Source organism: Macroventuria anomochaeta, assembly GCF_010093625.1.
Source record: "Macroventuria anomochaeta strain CBS 525.71 unplaced genomic scaffold BU25scaffold_9, whole genome shotgun sequence".
In the NCBI taxonomy this organism is placed as follows: Eukaryota; Fungi; Ascomycota; class Dothideomycetes; order Pleosporales; family Didymellaceae; genus Macroventuria; species Macroventuria anomochaeta.
In genome coordinates, this window is record NW_022985370.1 from 784254 (window position 1) to 799009 (window position 14756).

Below are 14756 nucleotides of genomic sequence, written 5' to 3' on the forward strand. Positions count from 1 at the left end.
GTCTACTCCAGCGGAATCACGCGTCTGTCGCTCCACCTGCAAGCGCACGGCAACGCCAGGATGCAGCGCTCAGGCTACCCCCAACAGCCGCCCGCGCACTCACCACCCCGTGCGTACACCGTCTCAATCCACCGTCTCAACATCCTCTGCTCTCCAGCGGTTGTGGAGCAGAAGACGATGGCAGCAGACTGCTTCCGACAGTCCTGGTGCTTCCGACAGTCCTGGTGCTAACGCACACAGTCCACCATCCCATCCCGCAGCACGTCTCCACCGTCCCCCAGCTGCGATCACCCCCTCCTCCACAACCGCCTTCCCAACCACAGAGCGGCTATGGCTACGGCCAGCAGGGCGGCGGCTTGCCTCAGCAGCAAGGAGGCTTCGGCCAGCACCCGGCGTTCGGCGGCTTCATCAACGACCCTAGCGCCCAGCTGGGCCTGCAGATGGGCCAGACTGCCTTCAACGCAGGGCAACAGTACATCGACCAGAACGTGCGTCTCCACACGGCCATCAGCACGTTGTTAAGACGATCGCTATGACGGCCCATGCCAGGCAAGGTTGCTAATGCTCCAGCAGATCGGCAAATACGTCTCCGTCGGCGCCCTAAAACACTACTTCAACGTCTCCAACTCGTACGTCCTCTCTAAGCTGCGCATCATCCTCTTCCCCTGGTGGCACAAGCCGTGGTCGCGCCAGCAGCGCCACTCCACCGACCCTTCCGCTGCAGGCCCAACGCTGTACCTGCCCCCGCGCGAAGACCCCAACTCGCCGGACATGTACATCCCCACCATGGCACTGGTGACGTACATCCTGCTCTCCACCCTCCTCGCCGGTCTGCGTGGCGCCTTCCACCCCGAACTGCTGGGCTACACGGCCTCGGTCGCGATCGCGGTCATGGGCGCCGAAGTCATCGTCATCAAGACAGGAACGTACCTGCTCGCCATCACCTCTTCCTCCCAACTCCTCGATCTCGTAGCGTACTCGGGCTACAAATTCGTCCACGTCATCGTCTCCCTGCTCTTGTCGCACTTCCTGTCCTCGGTCGGCATCGGCGGGTACTGGCTCAGCTGGGCCATCTTCGCCTACTTCTTCAGCGCGAACGCGTTTTTCCTGTTGCGGAGCTTGCGGTACGTGCTCCTGCCGGATCAAAGCGGGCAGGGCAATTTTGGAGCCAGCGCGGCGGGTGGGTATACAGTTGCGAAGGCGCAGCGGAATAGGCGGACGCAGTTCTTGTTCGTGTATAGTTATTTGGTGCAGTTGGGGTTTATGCTGTGGTTGAGCAAGGTCTGAGCTTGTGACTAGGAAGAAGCACTGCTCAGAAGACTACTCGGACGAGCTGCGGTGTGGCCGGTGGCAGAGCGGCGCCGCTGTAGAGAGGTCGCGGAGGGGCATTTTGTTATGAGCATAAGCAAGCGCGGCGCACAGCAAGCAGGATATTCACTATGGCCAAGCATATACATCAGCGGGAGATGCAACGCACTACATCAGCGGGAGATGCAACGCACACATCGAGGTTGTCCGCCAGCGAAACGATTTGGGACACGGAGCGTATGCGCGACCCATCGTGGCATGTATTTTAAATACTTCAAGAAGAAAGGAAGCGTGTTCAAGAAAACATTGGAATCGTTGAAACTATGTCTAAGCGCCAATCTATAAATCTGTAACCCCACGATATCTGTACCAAACGCCGCACCCATCCCATGAACTCCTCATCACTTCTCCTCATCACTTCTCCTCATCACTTCTCCTCATCACTTCTCCTCATCACTTCTCCTCATCCACCTAAGCCGCCATCGGCACCAGCCGTCCCGCCGCCCGCATCTGATCCATCTCCCTCTGCATCTCCTCCTGGAACTCCATAACCGTGTCACCAAACTGCTCGATCTGGTCCTGCGCCTTCGGCGCCCCAATCAGCACTATACCCCTCGGCACAACCACATCCGCGACCTGGAAGCAACCAAACGTCACCACCTTCTGGAGCTGTGGGCAGCAGCGGAAGATGCCGGCGATGATCTGTGTGTCGACGACAGGACAGAAGGACAGGTTGATCTCGCGGAGGTACGGGTACTGCTTTGTGCCGTCGAAGATGTCGGTAAAGGTCGCGTGGGAGATGTGCCGGCAGGACGAGATGTCCATGTACTCGAGACGGGAGCCCGAGTGTGCCATGAGTGCCTGGAAGCCGCCGGATGCGAGACCGATGGGATAATCTTCGGGGCCCTCGGGGTTGCTGTTGTCGAGGTCGCGCAGGCTGTTCACGTCGATGTAGCGGAGGGGAGGGTTTGACCAGTTGGTGAAGAGGTTGACGTAGCCGTCGTCGGTGCATTCGTGGTTCTCGCTGAACCGGAACTTGCTGAGGTGTCGACAGGTCTTGTGGATGGCGTCGAGAACGTCGTCTGTAGGGTCGCTGTTGTTGTCGAGGAAGTGCTCCAAACAGAGCGTGCGCAGGTGAGCCCCGACAGATGTGATCAGGTGGATGAGCTTTTCGCGTGGGACCTGTTCGTAGAACCGTAGCGTAAGATGCTCGAGCTGTTCCAGTCGAGCAATTGCATCGATGCTGTCAACGCCGAGCTTCTTACACCGCTCAAGCTTGAGACGCTCAATGTTCGGACAGAATGTGGTGAGAGCTTCAACAGCCTGGTCGTCGAACGCGGCATCCAGCCACTCAAGCTTCAGAGACCTGAGATCTTGGCCGCGTGCAATGAAGAGCTCAATCCACTTGTCGTTTGCAACGAGGTTGGCGCCCAGCAGCTGTATGTCAACCAGCGACTTTGCTTTCTCGATCATGTAATCGACATTGCTGTCCTTGAATTGACAGCAATTGCGAAGGGCCACCTTCTTGACGGTGGGACAGACTGCGAAGATCTGATCGTAGTCCTCTGTCTCCAGTAGAGCTGCCTCGTGGACAGCCACAGTGTCCATGTCCGGCTGAAGGAACAGCTTCATGGTTGTCGAGTTCATCGCGCGCTTCTTCGAAAAGATCTCGCTAATCTTGTTCATAATGTTCTCGGGCATTTCGCCCAGCTCATCGATGTCCTCGGAGTGCTTCGCAAGCTTCTCGATACACAGCTGTTGCAATGACTTTGTTCCTCTCACAGTCAGTCCGTCCAGGCGATTGCTCTCGATCTTTCTACGGCCCTTGCGGACGACGGGCTTCTTTGCCTTCTCTTGTGCCTTCACTTCCTTCTTTAGCTCTTTGCCGCAAGGCGTACAAAGGAGGCCGCCGTTGGGACCAGCCTGGCTGTATGGTGTGACCGTAAATCGCTTATCGCATAGCTCGCAGTTCTCAAGCTGTCCTGGCAGCTTCTTCGCCTTTTTGTACATGTCCATGAAGTCTTCGTCTGATTCGTCGTCTGGACCCTTCTTCTTCTTTGACGTCTTCTTCTTGGCTTCCTTGCCCTTCTTTATTTTCGCAATGGCTTCGTCTTGGTTCCGTTTGCGCTTGCGGGATCGCTCGGCGGCCATGGCAGATGACTCGGCTTGCAGATCTTCTTCGACATCCTCGCCAGCATTTGAAGGTCCCTCGCCGTTGTCGGCTGCTGCTGCGGCATCTTGCTCGGCTCGTTGTACTCGGTCGCGGTACGAGTCACGAATTTCTTGGGCAGAGATGTTGTTGGCCTGCAATCATCAAATTAATTACTGGTTCATGTAGCTTATGGGATGCTGATGCGGCTAAGCTTCGAGGAGGGAATCGCAGCTCATGACCTCGATTGCAATAAAAATCGATACTGTACGAATTCATAATGTGTACAGCAGCCCAGGTTATACTCACAGCCAGGAAATCTGTCAACGCAGAATGCGGCCCTCGAATACCGCTACCTCTTGGTCGTCGTCCTGCCCTGTTGCCACTCCTAAGCCTTGTTCGCCACGAAATATCTGGGGAAGACTAACATTGTAAGTGTAGACCTACTACCTAGCTCTGTAATCGCAAAGAAAAGGAACGAGTGTCTAGCGTAAAGGAACGAGTGTCTAGCGTAAAGGAATGGTGGTTGAGACCTAGAAAGTCAGACAGTGGTTGGCGAGCGGGGACGAGTGTCGACCGCGGAAGGCGCGTCCAGGGCCACTAGCGCGATCGCGTCATCACGTGGTGGCAAATAGCACTTAAAGAAGCTTAGAGCACTCCTTTTGTCACTCTCAACGTAGAAAGTGAATGACTAATCAGGAGCTCCGTTACAAACAGACTTCATTGTAAGAGTGAAAGTAAGACCAGACCTGCTTTTCAGACTGTACCCAAATTTTTGGAGATGTTGACACCGGAGCGCCTCGAGAATGGTTGAAGCGCACGCTCTCAGACTCCATGCATGCTTCATTAACCAAATGCTTTGATGTTCGAAGGTTGACTACCACCTAAACTGTCCTGAGTACCCTCTAGATCACCGTATCGTCGTCACTGTAATCTGCTTCGTCGTCTGAGGATGACTCCTTCTCGTCCTCCTCGTCGGAGTTGAATGGGTCATCCTGCGGCGGGGCTTTCTGTGAAGAGTTAGCTTTGCCTGGAGAGTACGGCGAACTTGAAGCCAGTGCAACCGAAATCGAGCCACAGAGATGCACTTACGTAGGCCTTGATCTTGGCAAAGTTTCCTTTCATCTCGACTTGGCCGCTGTCAGACTGAGATCGCTCGGCGATGCTCGAGTTGAATGAGTGCACAGAATCAGAGACGGATCGAGCCCCGGGCCTGCCGTAGCGGTTTGGATCAAAACCAGAGCGAACGCTGGAGGCTGTCTCGGTCCCAGTGTGCCATGATTTGGTACCTGCGACCTCGCTCCATGTTCCTGGCTTGGTATCGTTGGCGGGCTTGTAGGAGAACTCAGAGTCGATGAGCGTGTCCGAGACCTCGCCACTGACGGACAAAGCATGCTGGAAGTGTTCAGACAGGTCGATACCACCACCCTCGTGCCTACGACGGCCTCCGTCGGTGGACTCCGTGTCTTCCCAATCGCCCTATGCAGTCAGCGAAAGAAGTGGTAGATGCATGGTCGCACTCACAGCACTAGAAGTAGTATCGCGTGTGGAGCTGGCTGAGCTCCAGTAGTCTGGGTAACTACCACCTGAGCTCTCCGTCGTGATGAAGGCCTTGGTAGGATCCTCGTAGCGCACTTCGTCGACCGGCTCTCGCGAAACCTGAATCTCCATGCAGTCGTAGCATGTCTGTTGCTGTTAACGTTGCTCAACGTGCCCAAACTGAGATACTCACAGCGTCATCTGGCTTCTTGCGCTGGACCTTTGCATAACCCTCCAGACCCTTCGTCTTGTGGCACATGACGCATTCGATCTCGACAAGCTGGCCGCCGGTGCACTTGGAGCACTTGGGGTTGGTAGTGATCCTTCCCGACCTCGAGACTTGCCAACGGACGTCGGTGAGTTGTTTCTGGCTGAAGTTCGCCTGGTTGTAGTTCTTCAGGCACATGTTGCATTTGAGCTTTGCAGGCAGAGGAACGCAGCGTAGGCTGGAGGTCGTCAGTGCACTGGAGCTGCGCCGGGTTTAGGCAAACATACCGCTCAATCTCGTTGGGATTGTACGCATGTACCTGCTTTCGGTTCTTGTTACCCATGTTGGGCAGCGACGGAGCGTGCTAGTGAACAGCTGTGTGTGATGTCTGAATCTGGAGGCAAAACGGGAGCGGGGAGGGTCGAGAGTTGTTCTTATGTTGCTAGCGACGGAGACGAAGTGAGAGAGACGGCGAGCCGAGGGATAGGAATCTGCGGTGAGATTGCGGGAGCCTGCAGCTGGCGTGTGCTGTTTGCGTGGGTGAAGGCAGGAGCAACCAACGCACCGAACGACATGGAAAGTAGAGATGAAGACGACAAGTGGTTGAAGAGCAGAAATTGGAGACATAGACCTACCCTCTACCCTCAACTGATCTACGATCGAACATAAATTCAAAGAAGACTGAGTGCACGGTCGAGCAACCTACAGCCCGTGCTCACTTCCACGATGGGCTCCTCAGCCTTAAAAATCGAAGTTGCACAGCACATGGGATCGAGTGTGCCGCTATGTGAGGTGCTCATGCTACCCTGAACGTCTGCCATCGCAGATTACAAGAGACAGGGAACTCCATCTAGCGACATTGGTGACGATTGTAAACACAGTCAACGCGTCTCGCTCCCCTGCAGACCTACCTCCAGCTCGCTCCAACTATTGTGCCTTCGTATGATGCAACTGCTCTTGCGTCGGGAGGTCTTGATCGCGGATTCGAGCAACGCCAAGGAACAGTTGAACTGCCACCTCTGAGTATTTCGATGCACCAAACGCACCAGATTCGCTGTACTGATGGTCAAGGTGAGACGGTCGAGATGAATGTAGTCGACGCTGAAAGACAGCGCCTATCGATAGCGGATAAGCTTAGCGGGCCACCAAAAATGTGAAGTGTGGATCCACGATTTTGTCCCGCACTTGGAGCAGAAGCGCAACATTTCTGACGCATCGCAGCGAAAGTGGCGTCTTCGATTCCCTTCAGATTCAAGGCGGGCGGCAGCGGCAACATGGCTCCCTCAGTTGCGCAAGATCACCACCACCGCAGCACGACGAAGCAGCACAAGAAGGGCTTCAAGTCTCGCCATGCCACCAAAAGCGCGCTGAAGGAGCAGAACAAGGGTACGGAAGGCTGCACAAATGCGCTCACCAACGCGCTGACAATTTTGCAGGCAAAGTCGAGGCCGTAGGTTTCGAACGAGGAAGCCGCAAGACGCCCCACCAGCAAGTCATGTCGAAATTCGACCGCCGCAACCGCTCGAAGCAGATGCGCATCAACAAGGACCACGAGCATGCCAAAGCCACAAACGTATTCGCCGGACGAGACAGCGCACCGCGCGTTGTTGCGATCATCCCCCTGTGCTCGGATGTCTCCTCCGCCTCCGCAGTGCGAAGCTTGAACTCGGCACTGGACATTGAGCAGGACGTGCCAGAGGCGGGATGGGTACGCACAAATGTCGACCGCTTTAAGCAGAAAATCCAGTACTTGGTCGTGAAAAGAGACTTGCTTGCCTCGCTCGATGCCTGCAGAGTCGCGGACTTTGTTGTCTTCGTGCTGTCTGCAGAAGAAGAGGTTGATGAGGAGGGCGAGCTGATCTTGAAGTCGATCGAAAGTCAGGGTCTCACAAACAGCTTCACGGTCGTGCAGGCGCTGGACAAGGTCGAGCCCGCAAAGCGCAGGCCGCAGGTTGTTGGATCGCTGAAGTCGTACATCTCACATTGGTTACCTACCACCGAGCGCGTATACTCTCTCGACAACCGCCAAGAATCCTCGAATCTCGTACGATCCATGTGCACAATCACCACAAAGGGCGTGAGATGGAGGGATCAGAGGAGCTACATGTTCATCGAGGACATCGCATGGCCCGATGGCAAGTCGGCAGTCAACGAGGATGGCACTGGACAGGTCGTTTTGACTGGTGTAGTCCGCGGGTTGGGTTTGAAGGCCGACAGGCTGGTCCAGGTCGGCGACTGGGGCGATTTTCAGGTCGACAAGATTGTCGCAGCACCTTTGGAGACACGGAAGAAGAAGGACGGCGACATGATGGTCGACGCGGAAGAAGAGAACGTTCTCGCGCACCCAACCGAAGACCAGGACGACCTCGCAGCCCTCGCGCCCGAAGAGACGCTCATGGACGATGTCACACAATACGCTGCTTCGATTGCGCCCACTGAGCGCAAGGGAGTGTTGCTTGACGACCACCACTACTTCTCGGATGAGGAGGACGAAGAGGCTCGCCCACGGCCGAAGAGGCTGCCTCGAGGTACCAGTAAATACCAGGCTGCGTGGTATCTCGAGGACTTTTCCGACTCCGACTCCGATCTCGAGGACTTTGACACGGAGGATGCCGAGGAGGGCCAGAGCGCCCCCGCTCACCCTGCTGACGGTGTTGAGGGGATGGACATTGACGGGAAGGCGATGACTGAGGGCGGTCCCTCAGAATACCCACAGTCGGAGATGTTCCTGGATCCTTCGCCAGAAGACGAAGCTGAACAGATCGAGGCCTACCGAAAGTCGAGGAAAACAGAAGCCGAACAGGATCTTGAGTTCCCAGACGAGATTGAGTTGCACCCGAACATGGACGCGCGAGAGCGTCTCATCAAGTACCGTGGACTGAAGAGCTTGAAGCAGAGTGTCTGGGAGACCGAAGAGGACCGACCGTACGAGCCAGAGGAGTGGCAACGCCTGCTCGAGATCTCAGACTACAAGCGCACAGCAACAAAATTCATGCGCGAGGCCTGGGCTGGTGGCGTCAAGCCTGGCACCCGAGTCAACGTCCACATCCGTGGCGTACCGCTACAATTCCAGCAGTCACAATCACGACCCGTGGCCATGTTCTCCCTGCTCAGGCACGAGCACAAGCGCACAGCCTGCAACTACAGCATCCTACTCAGCACCGACCACGGCAACATTATCAAGTCCAAGACCGAGATGATCGTCCAGTGCGGTGCGCGCCGCATGGTCATCAACCCCGTAAGTTCCCAGCACCAACTTCCCAGCCCCAACCACATACTGACAAGATCCCAGCTCTTCTCCCAAGCAGGCAACACACCCAACAACGTCCACAAATTCGACCGCTTCCTGCACCCCGGCCAAAACGCCATCGCCTCCTTCATTGGCCCGTTAACCTGGGGTAACGTCCCGCTCCTCTACTTCCAACGCACCACCTCCCCCCACTCCCCCCACTCCCCTTCATCCTCCTCCCTGCAGCTCATCGGCACAGGCACCTCGCTCCCGCCGTCCATGAACCGCATCATCGCCAAGCGCGTCATTCTTACGGGCCACCCGTACAAGATCAACAAGCGCGTTGTCACAGTGCGATACATGTTCTTCAACGACAGCGATGTCAGGTGGTTCAAGAGCTTGCCGCTCTGGACGAGGAGGGGTAGGAGTGGGTTCATTAAGGAGAGTCTGGGTACGCATGGATACTTCAAAGCGACGTTTGATGGGAAGATCAATCCCATGGACGCTGTGGCGGTGAGTTTGTATAAGAGAGTGTGGCCCAGGCCGGCGAGGGCGTGGAGTGCGGATGATGTGGGCGCGAATGTTGCGGGTGATGAAGCGCCTATGCTGGTTGAGAATTAAGGGGAGGAAGGGAAGTGCATGACGATATGACTTGCATGACAGGTAGATACCTAGGTAGACAAAATGGTTACGGCGTTCTTGTTGCTCACTACATGTTCGCAAAGAGATCGTTTCATTGACACATATGAGCTCCATTCTTCCCAGCCACCAGAGGGTATATGCTACCTAATCACCCTTTCACAAAACGCCGTGTAAATGCCCCACTACCATGCTTTTCGTTCCCTCCTCGGCTCTCACCCTTAAACCCCCTTCTTAGCAAACCGCTCAAGCGCGGGCCCATACGCCTTCTTAAGCTGCTTCTGCTTCTCAACGTTCCTCTCCTTCCTCCTCTCCACAATCTCCCTCGCCCTCTCCTTCTCCTCATCGATAACATTCTTACTCCCACTCTTCCTCAAGTACCTCCTCAGCGCACTGTTCCTGCCGCGACCCCTCTTCTTCAACTTAGCAATCTTGTCCTCCTCCTTGTGATCAAGGTCGCGCTCCTTCATGCGCTGTTCGTGAGATGTGAGGTCCAGGTTGCCGACGAAGTTCGGGTCTAGGGCGATCATCTCGGGTTGGATCTTCTCGAGGAGTGCGTGTACTTCGGTTTCGCGGCGTTGTTTGCTGGTCTCGAAGGGGTTTGTGCCTTGCTCGAGCGTGTCGGGGTTGGGCTCGCCAGAGCCGGGGACGATGATGGATGTGAAGCCCTTCTCGTGTCCGATACCCAGGATATCCTCGAACGGACAGAATCGCACACGGCCAGTGCTGATGCCCTCGCCGCCCCAGGCCATGTACGGCGTGGGTAAAACGAGGTCAGGGTTGTGTGTGAAGATCTCGGGCTTGTAAATGTTGACCTGCGTGCCGTAGCCGACGGCTGTCAGGTTGCGGTCGGAGATGGAGAGCGAGGTGCCCGGGACGCGCAGGTGATGCGTGTGGATTTCTTTGAACATGCGGATGTCCCAGACAGACATGCGGCGGTCTTGCGATGTGCTGACCATGTATGTGCCGGATTTGTCGACTGCAAGACTGCGGACGGGGCCGTGGTGGGGGAGGAGTTTGACGAGGGGGGATGCGCTGTTGGGTGACCATAATGTGACGAGGCCTTTTTGGTGTCCAACATGTAAGATGGCGTTGTGTGGATTTTGTACGAATGCTGTCGGCGGGCCGAGTTTTGTGTATAGCTCGCCCAGCGACTGGCCGGTCGAGACGTCTGTGTATCTGATAATACCGGCGGTCGATATCGAGGAGAGGAGGAAGTGGTAGGGTAGGTACTCGAGGTGCGTGGCTTCGGAGTGGTTCTTGAGCTGATGTATCTCTACGCCGTCGCCGCCGTAGATGTACACGCACTTCTTCTGGGCAACCGCAAAGTTCTTCTGGTTGCTAACGTGCAGCCATCGTGCGTCCCGTACCGTCTCATTCAGTTGTAGTTCGCAGCCCAACTTTCCGTCCCTCCAGTCGAAAGTCGCGACATGACCTTTCCTCCCTGCGATTAACAGATCGCGTCCATTTCTGCTGTACTCGCACACATCATATGGTCCTAGTCCGTCTAGTCGTAGTTCGAAACCCTTCTTTGCTGTCTCTGTCCCAACTGCAGCCTTGATCTCGTCTTGTCGAACCTTGTATGTCCTTTCCAGCTCATGCTCTGTCTCCAACAACCCTTCGTTGTTCTCCAGCAGAATTTCAACATTCTTTGCCTCTATCGCTGCCTGCTTGTTCTTGTTCTCCAGTAACCGCAGATTTGACCTCAGCTTCTTATCCTTCACAGATTTTGGCCTGATTCTATCGCCCCTTCCATATTGCTTCGTGGCCTCTTCTGTAAATAGCGCGACTGCCCGGGCATCTTCATCGTCTATGGGCGCGCCTTTTTGTGATTTGCGCTGGACTTCGGTGGATTTGGGCTTGGACCCTCGCTCGGTGGCCATATTGGTGGCCGTAGAATGCAACTATCGTGTTTCAAGTCGGAATTTATGCTGGAGACCGAGGATCCGCACCACGGAGAAATCGTTGAGGTCGAAAACGAGTGTTGCGCAAATGTGTTGGTGTTCGCCGCAACTTCCTACAAATTAATTTCTGCCGCGGTCCACCGCGCTCACCGCTTTCATCTCGAACTCTTGGCAGCGCTAGCACTAGATCGGAGTACCACGACGACCTTCATTCGACGCCCATCACAAGCATCATTGGCCAGGATACGCGACATCAAATGCCATTCTCAGGGCTCACCCTTGAGCGTTTCTGTAGTGTATAGGCATCATAAGAACCAGGTGGCTACAGCGTCGAGGCCGGCTTATTACCCAAATGGGCACACGTGCGGGGCACGACCATAGTATATCGCCGATCCTCGAAGAAGCAAACTAAAAGAATGCACCAAGAAGCCTGCAAGGCTTTGGCTAATTAGGCGCAAAGCAGGGCAGCTTTTGACTAGCACTAATAGACTGACCGTACGAGTCGTGCATGATCTTCCTGATATTACAAGACGACAACTGACTTTGCACAGTTGAAATTCAGCTTCAAGACCACCTGAGCATTGACTCCAACCTGGCTCCCCTCTCTCTTATTCGACACGCTTGCTGATAAAAAGGTGCCATGAGGCCTTGCGACTACTAAATTTAGTCTTGGACGCAAATTCAGCCTCGCTGGGGTATCGCAAGACAGCGAATGAACGCTCATGATGAGCTGCACAACGAGCTCAAACAGGGGCATCTCATTGCATGTTGCCTGCTGTCCCTTTGCCCACATTGATTTTGAACATCACATTTCCCAGCGCCTCTCTTCTCTTCCGCCTCGCGGCCCTTCATAGACGCGTCGACAACGCTTTCGTACATCTCAGGAAGTCGCCAAAAAGGATACCACCAAACTAGTCAACCAACCTTTGGAACTACTTGCACGCTTTTGACGCTCCTGAAGGCCTCCAGGATCCGCTATCCTGTCTCAGCTCATTGCGGTCATTCCGAGCTGTCGATAATCACAATGCCGAGCCATTATCCTAACGAGACCTATTCAATCGGGACTTATCCAACAGGCCTAATCCTAACAGGACTTATAACGGGACACCAACTCGGTTACCTTCAAGCGGAATGATACGCCGAAGACTTCCCGGCCAGCAAGCTCCATCAGTGGCGTCTAAGTCAATGATAGACCACCCTTCTTCTGCCTCGTTCGGGCTAGCCTGTGGGAAAGCCCCGTCCTGTCAGGGTCAAGTGCACCACTACGCTCGGGATCTTTTAGGCTTCCAGGCCAGCCGGCCTCATCAATTGCGACGAAATCCATGCAAGATCTCTCCTCAACAGCATTCGAGCCGGTCTACGAAGACATCCCATCAGCATTCACGGAAGCTGAAGTACGCAAGACAACATATCGCATCCGCCGATTTCTGCTTTCAAATCTCGTGTTCACTTACGATATACGCCGGAACTCTTTCGTTACTATCTGATCGAGGATATGGTCTGCGGCTCATATGAGCTTGATGATGACGATGAGTGGTATTTGACCTCACTCGGATCATGCCTTCGTCTTGCCTGTGACAGAGTTCGACAAAACCAGCTCAGTCTGCTAATCGCAGATGACTGTAGAAGAATTACTGAGGACGTCCTCATACCAGCAAGGAGGCTCAACTTCAAACCCGAGTATCTTTGCGAACAACTCATATCGTTCGCTGAGCATAGATTCAAACCTGGCAAGCGACAAAAAACGGTCTGTTACAACAAGGCGACCAAGAAGTACAGAATCTGCGCACGCGATTGGAATGGCGAAGAAGCCCGAGCTCACCTCGCACAATGTCTTGTCTCGGACGGCTGCGTTGTCTCGGAAATTGCACCGAGGAACTACAAATTATGGTTAGAACATGCATCTCAGACTTTAGCAAGAAACACTGCAGAAAGGGCATGAATATGGGTAGTGTTGAGAGGAAGATTCACTTCCAGCAACACACTCGGCGATTGCTGCAGTACGTGAGACGCCGCAACCAGATCAGAGAAAGGCCGTCGCAGGTACCGCTACGACACGGGTCAAAGTCTGCTCCTTCATATCAGCAATCGGCGCTTGACAGCCTGCAAGGTCCTTTAAGCGCAAACCCGAACGCACTTCGAGAAGAGGATGAAGAGGAAGATAATCGCAGTACCCCGTCAACCCGAACTCCTTGAATGCCTCCACAGTCTATGCTAGCAAGTGGGACGTTGTCGCCGTTGTTGGAAATTACGTCCAGGTCTAAAACTTCGTTTCAGTACATTCTTGCTATGGCCTGATGTTCGTGTGAAACTGACGCCAATGAGCAGGACATCGTTGCTGTCACCGAGGCTCACTTCTTAGCCTGAGCTGCCATATGTATACGATGCTCGTCCAGAACAGATGAGGGTATATATGTGCAGATCTGCTTCGCTCGCGTGGTAGTGTTGACAAATCTCATACTCTATGAGTTCGTTCCCAGCGAAGTCTTTCCCTTCATTCACCATACAGCGAAGCCCATGGTCCCGCATCTACTTTTTCGCCTGCTCTTCCATGTGCAACCGATGTGAGTCCAACGTCGGGGAAGGTATGCTGGACATGATCTTTTCCACCTGCTGAGGAAGGTCGAAGACATTGGCGCACTTCGAGTGAGAGTGGAGACCATTCCCAAAAAAATCTGAACGCTCCCAGGAATAGTGTGCATCACCGACATGCAATACGTAATTAGCCATATCCATGTAGTTATCTTCATCGAGTGCGCGTATCTTGACAGAGCTGAGAATCAGAGCCAGATGCCTAAGAGAATACGCTGCATGTTTGACGCCTTCGCGTCGTGGTAGATATTTATGTTTGAACAAGAATGATGTATAGGAGCCGAGAATCATGGCGTGGCATTGATCGTTAGATCTGCTTCTAGTGCAAGTGGACTTGAGGAGCCTGTTCAAAGCCTTGTAAACCGCATTGTTGAGGTCTACAATGGCATTTGCGCGAAGCCATAACATGTTATCTAAAGGATGTGTTAGCGGCAGTTTCTAACAGTGAGGAGAGGAACAGTGAGGAGAGGAACAGTCTGCTTGTGCGGAAATATTCCGTACTCACCAAGTAGATCTGGTGGCACATATTGCGGCAAAGGAACACCATGTATCACTGGAAGTCCCTCTTTGTCCAGAGATATTGCTTTGACAATATGTCGCGACAGTGTCTCAAAGCTATTGCTATAGCCAAAGGTCCATGCTATGAAAAACCAAGAGGGGTCGCAATTCTTCAGAGTTGCCACATCCAGGAAAGTGTTTCTGGGCCCAGCCGTGCAGGTCGAGAAACGGTCGAATAAGCGTGACAAGGTCGTATGTATCACACGTGACGGCAAGGCACAACAGCGCTTCTATATCCCACGTCTGCGGCTTTGGGAAGGTCGTGAAAACGGAGATGAGCGATCTTGAGCACTATGAGCATCGCTCCCGGGTCGTCATCAGGTAGCGATATCTCGATGGCCTCGCTCTCGATCCAAAATCGATCGAACACCGCTCTCCATACAGGGCTGGCCAGACTCATGACTGTCTTCAAGACTACAATGGGCTGTTGACTGCCTCCGTCCCTGCCCACCAGAAGCGTGGCATCACCATAGCACGATCGTTGCTTCTCGCCCGGAGGAAGAAGTGATAGCTGGCGAGCTCTCGTCTTCGCTTTCAGAAGGCATTATTGGAACTCCACCTCAGGAGCAAGCTCAGTCTTTCCTTGCTGACGGATAGCCAGCCTGTAGTAGCAAATAAGGCTATGTGATG

The 14756-nt window shown here is 54.3% G+C and overlaps 6 protein-coding genes across 6 annotated transcripts; 2 read left to right on the forward strand and 4 right to left on the reverse strand.

Annotated features, from left to right (window-relative positions):
* Window positions 1-60: 60 nt before the first annotated feature.
* Window positions 61-1595, forward strand: BU25DRAFT_489803 (YIF1-domain-containing protein; the record flags this gene model as incomplete). Its single annotated transcript, XM_033711446.1, has 3 exons — window positions 61-109; window positions 241-488; window positions 574-1595. 3 exons carry the CDS (start codon window positions 61-63, stop codon window positions 1285-1287), a joined length of 1011 nt encoding a protein of 336 aa, XP_033564015.1. The 3' UTR covers window positions 1288-1595.
* Window positions 1596-1636: 41 nt separating this feature from the next.
* BU25DRAFT_409081 (RNI-like protein) lies at window positions 1637-3925 on the reverse strand. The gene is made up of 2 exons (XM_033705975.1): window positions 3899-3925; window positions 1637-3849 (listed from the first exon to the last, which is right to left on the reverse strand). The coding sequence occupies exon 2, from the start codon at window positions 3457-3459 to the stop codon at window positions 1780-1782; it is 1680 nt and encodes a 559-aa protein (XP_033564016.1). The 5' UTR covers window positions 3460-3849; window positions 3899-3925; the 3' UTR covers window positions 1637-1779.
* Window positions 3926-4188: 263 nt separating this feature from the next.
* BU25DRAFT_364158 (uncharacterized protein) lies at window positions 4189-5850 on the reverse strand. The gene is made up of 5 exons (XM_033703778.1): window positions 5492-5850; window positions 5190-5442; window positions 4982-5143; window positions 4550-4936; window positions 4189-4467 (listed from the first exon to the last, which is right to left on the reverse strand). Exons 1-5 carry the CDS (start codon window positions 5545-5547, stop codon window positions 4363-4365), a joined length of 963 nt encoding a protein of 320 aa, XP_033564017.1. The 5' UTR covers window positions 5548-5850; the 3' UTR covers window positions 4189-4362.
* Window positions 5851-6332: 482 nt separating this feature from the next.
* BU25DRAFT_364160 (DUF663-domain-containing protein) lies at window positions 6333-9129 on the forward strand. The gene is made up of 3 exons (XM_033703779.1): window positions 6333-6590; window positions 6641-8442; window positions 8497-9129. Exons 1-3 carry the CDS (start codon window positions 6479-6481, stop codon window positions 9052-9054), a joined length of 2472 nt encoding a protein of 823 aa, XP_033564018.1. The 5' UTR covers window positions 6333-6478; the 3' UTR covers window positions 9055-9129.
* A 16-nt stretch (window positions 9130-9145) lies between these two features.
* On the reverse strand, window positions 9146-11260 carry BU25DRAFT_275030 (BING4CT-domain-containing protein). The gene has a single exon (XM_033701875.1). It carries the CDS (start codon window positions 10953-10955, stop codon window positions 9294-9296), a length of 1662 nt encoding a protein of 553 aa, XP_033564019.1. The 5' UTR covers window positions 10956-11260; the 3' UTR covers window positions 9146-9293.
* Window positions 11261-13372: 2112 nt separating this feature from the next.
* Window positions 13373-14196, reverse strand: BU25DRAFT_275044 (uncharacterized protein). Its single transcript, XM_033701876.1, has 2 exons — window positions 14074-14196; window positions 13373-13981 (listed from the first exon to the last, which is right to left on the reverse strand). The coding sequence occupies exon 2, from the start codon at window positions 13974-13976 to the stop codon at window positions 13506-13508; it is 471 nt and encodes a 156-aa protein (XP_033564020.1). The 5' UTR covers window positions 13977-13981; window positions 14074-14196; the 3' UTR covers window positions 13373-13505.
* Between the last annotated feature and the right edge of the window lie 560 nt (window positions 14197-14756).

Excerpts from the sequence above, each read along its gene's own strand:
- BU25DRAFT_364160 (XM_033703779.1), top strand. The coding sequence starts at position 6,479 with ATGGCTCCCTCAGTTGCGCAAGATCACCACCACCGCAGCACGACGAAG. Across the intron at positions 6,591-6,640 it reads GCTGAAGGAGCAGAACAAGG|GCAAAGTCGAGGCCGTAGGT; the intron begins GTACGGAAGGCT and ends ACAATTTTGCAG. Across the intron at positions 8,443-8,496 it reads GCCGCATGGTCATCAACCCC|CTCTTCTCCCAAGCAGGCAA; the intron begins GTAAGTTCCCAG and ends ACAAGATCCCAG.
- BU25DRAFT_409081 (XM_033705975.1), bottom strand. The coding sequence starts at position 3,459 with ATGGCCGCCGAGCGATCCCGCAAGCGCAAACGGAACCAAGACGAAGCC.
- BU25DRAFT_364158 (XM_033703778.1), bottom strand. The coding sequence starts at position 5,547 with ATGGGTAACAAGAACCGAAAGCAGGTACATGCGTACAATCCCAACGAG. Across the intron at positions 5,443-5,491 it reads AATCCCAACGAGATTGAGCG|CCTACGCTGCGTTCCTCTGC; the intron begins GTATGTTTGCCT and ends GACGACCTCCAG. Across the intron at positions 4,937-4,981 it reads GCGATACTACTTCTAGTGCT|GGCGATTGGGAAGACACGGA; the intron begins GTGAGTGCGACC and ends CTGACTGCATAG.
- BU25DRAFT_275030 (XM_033701875.1), bottom strand. The coding sequence starts at position 10,955 with ATGGCCACCGAGCGAGGGTCCAAGCCCAAATCCACCGAAGTCCAGCGC.
- BU25DRAFT_275044 (XM_033701876.1), bottom strand. The coding sequence starts at position 13,976 with ATGTTATGGCTTCGCGCAAATGCCATTGTAGACCTCAACAATGCGGTT.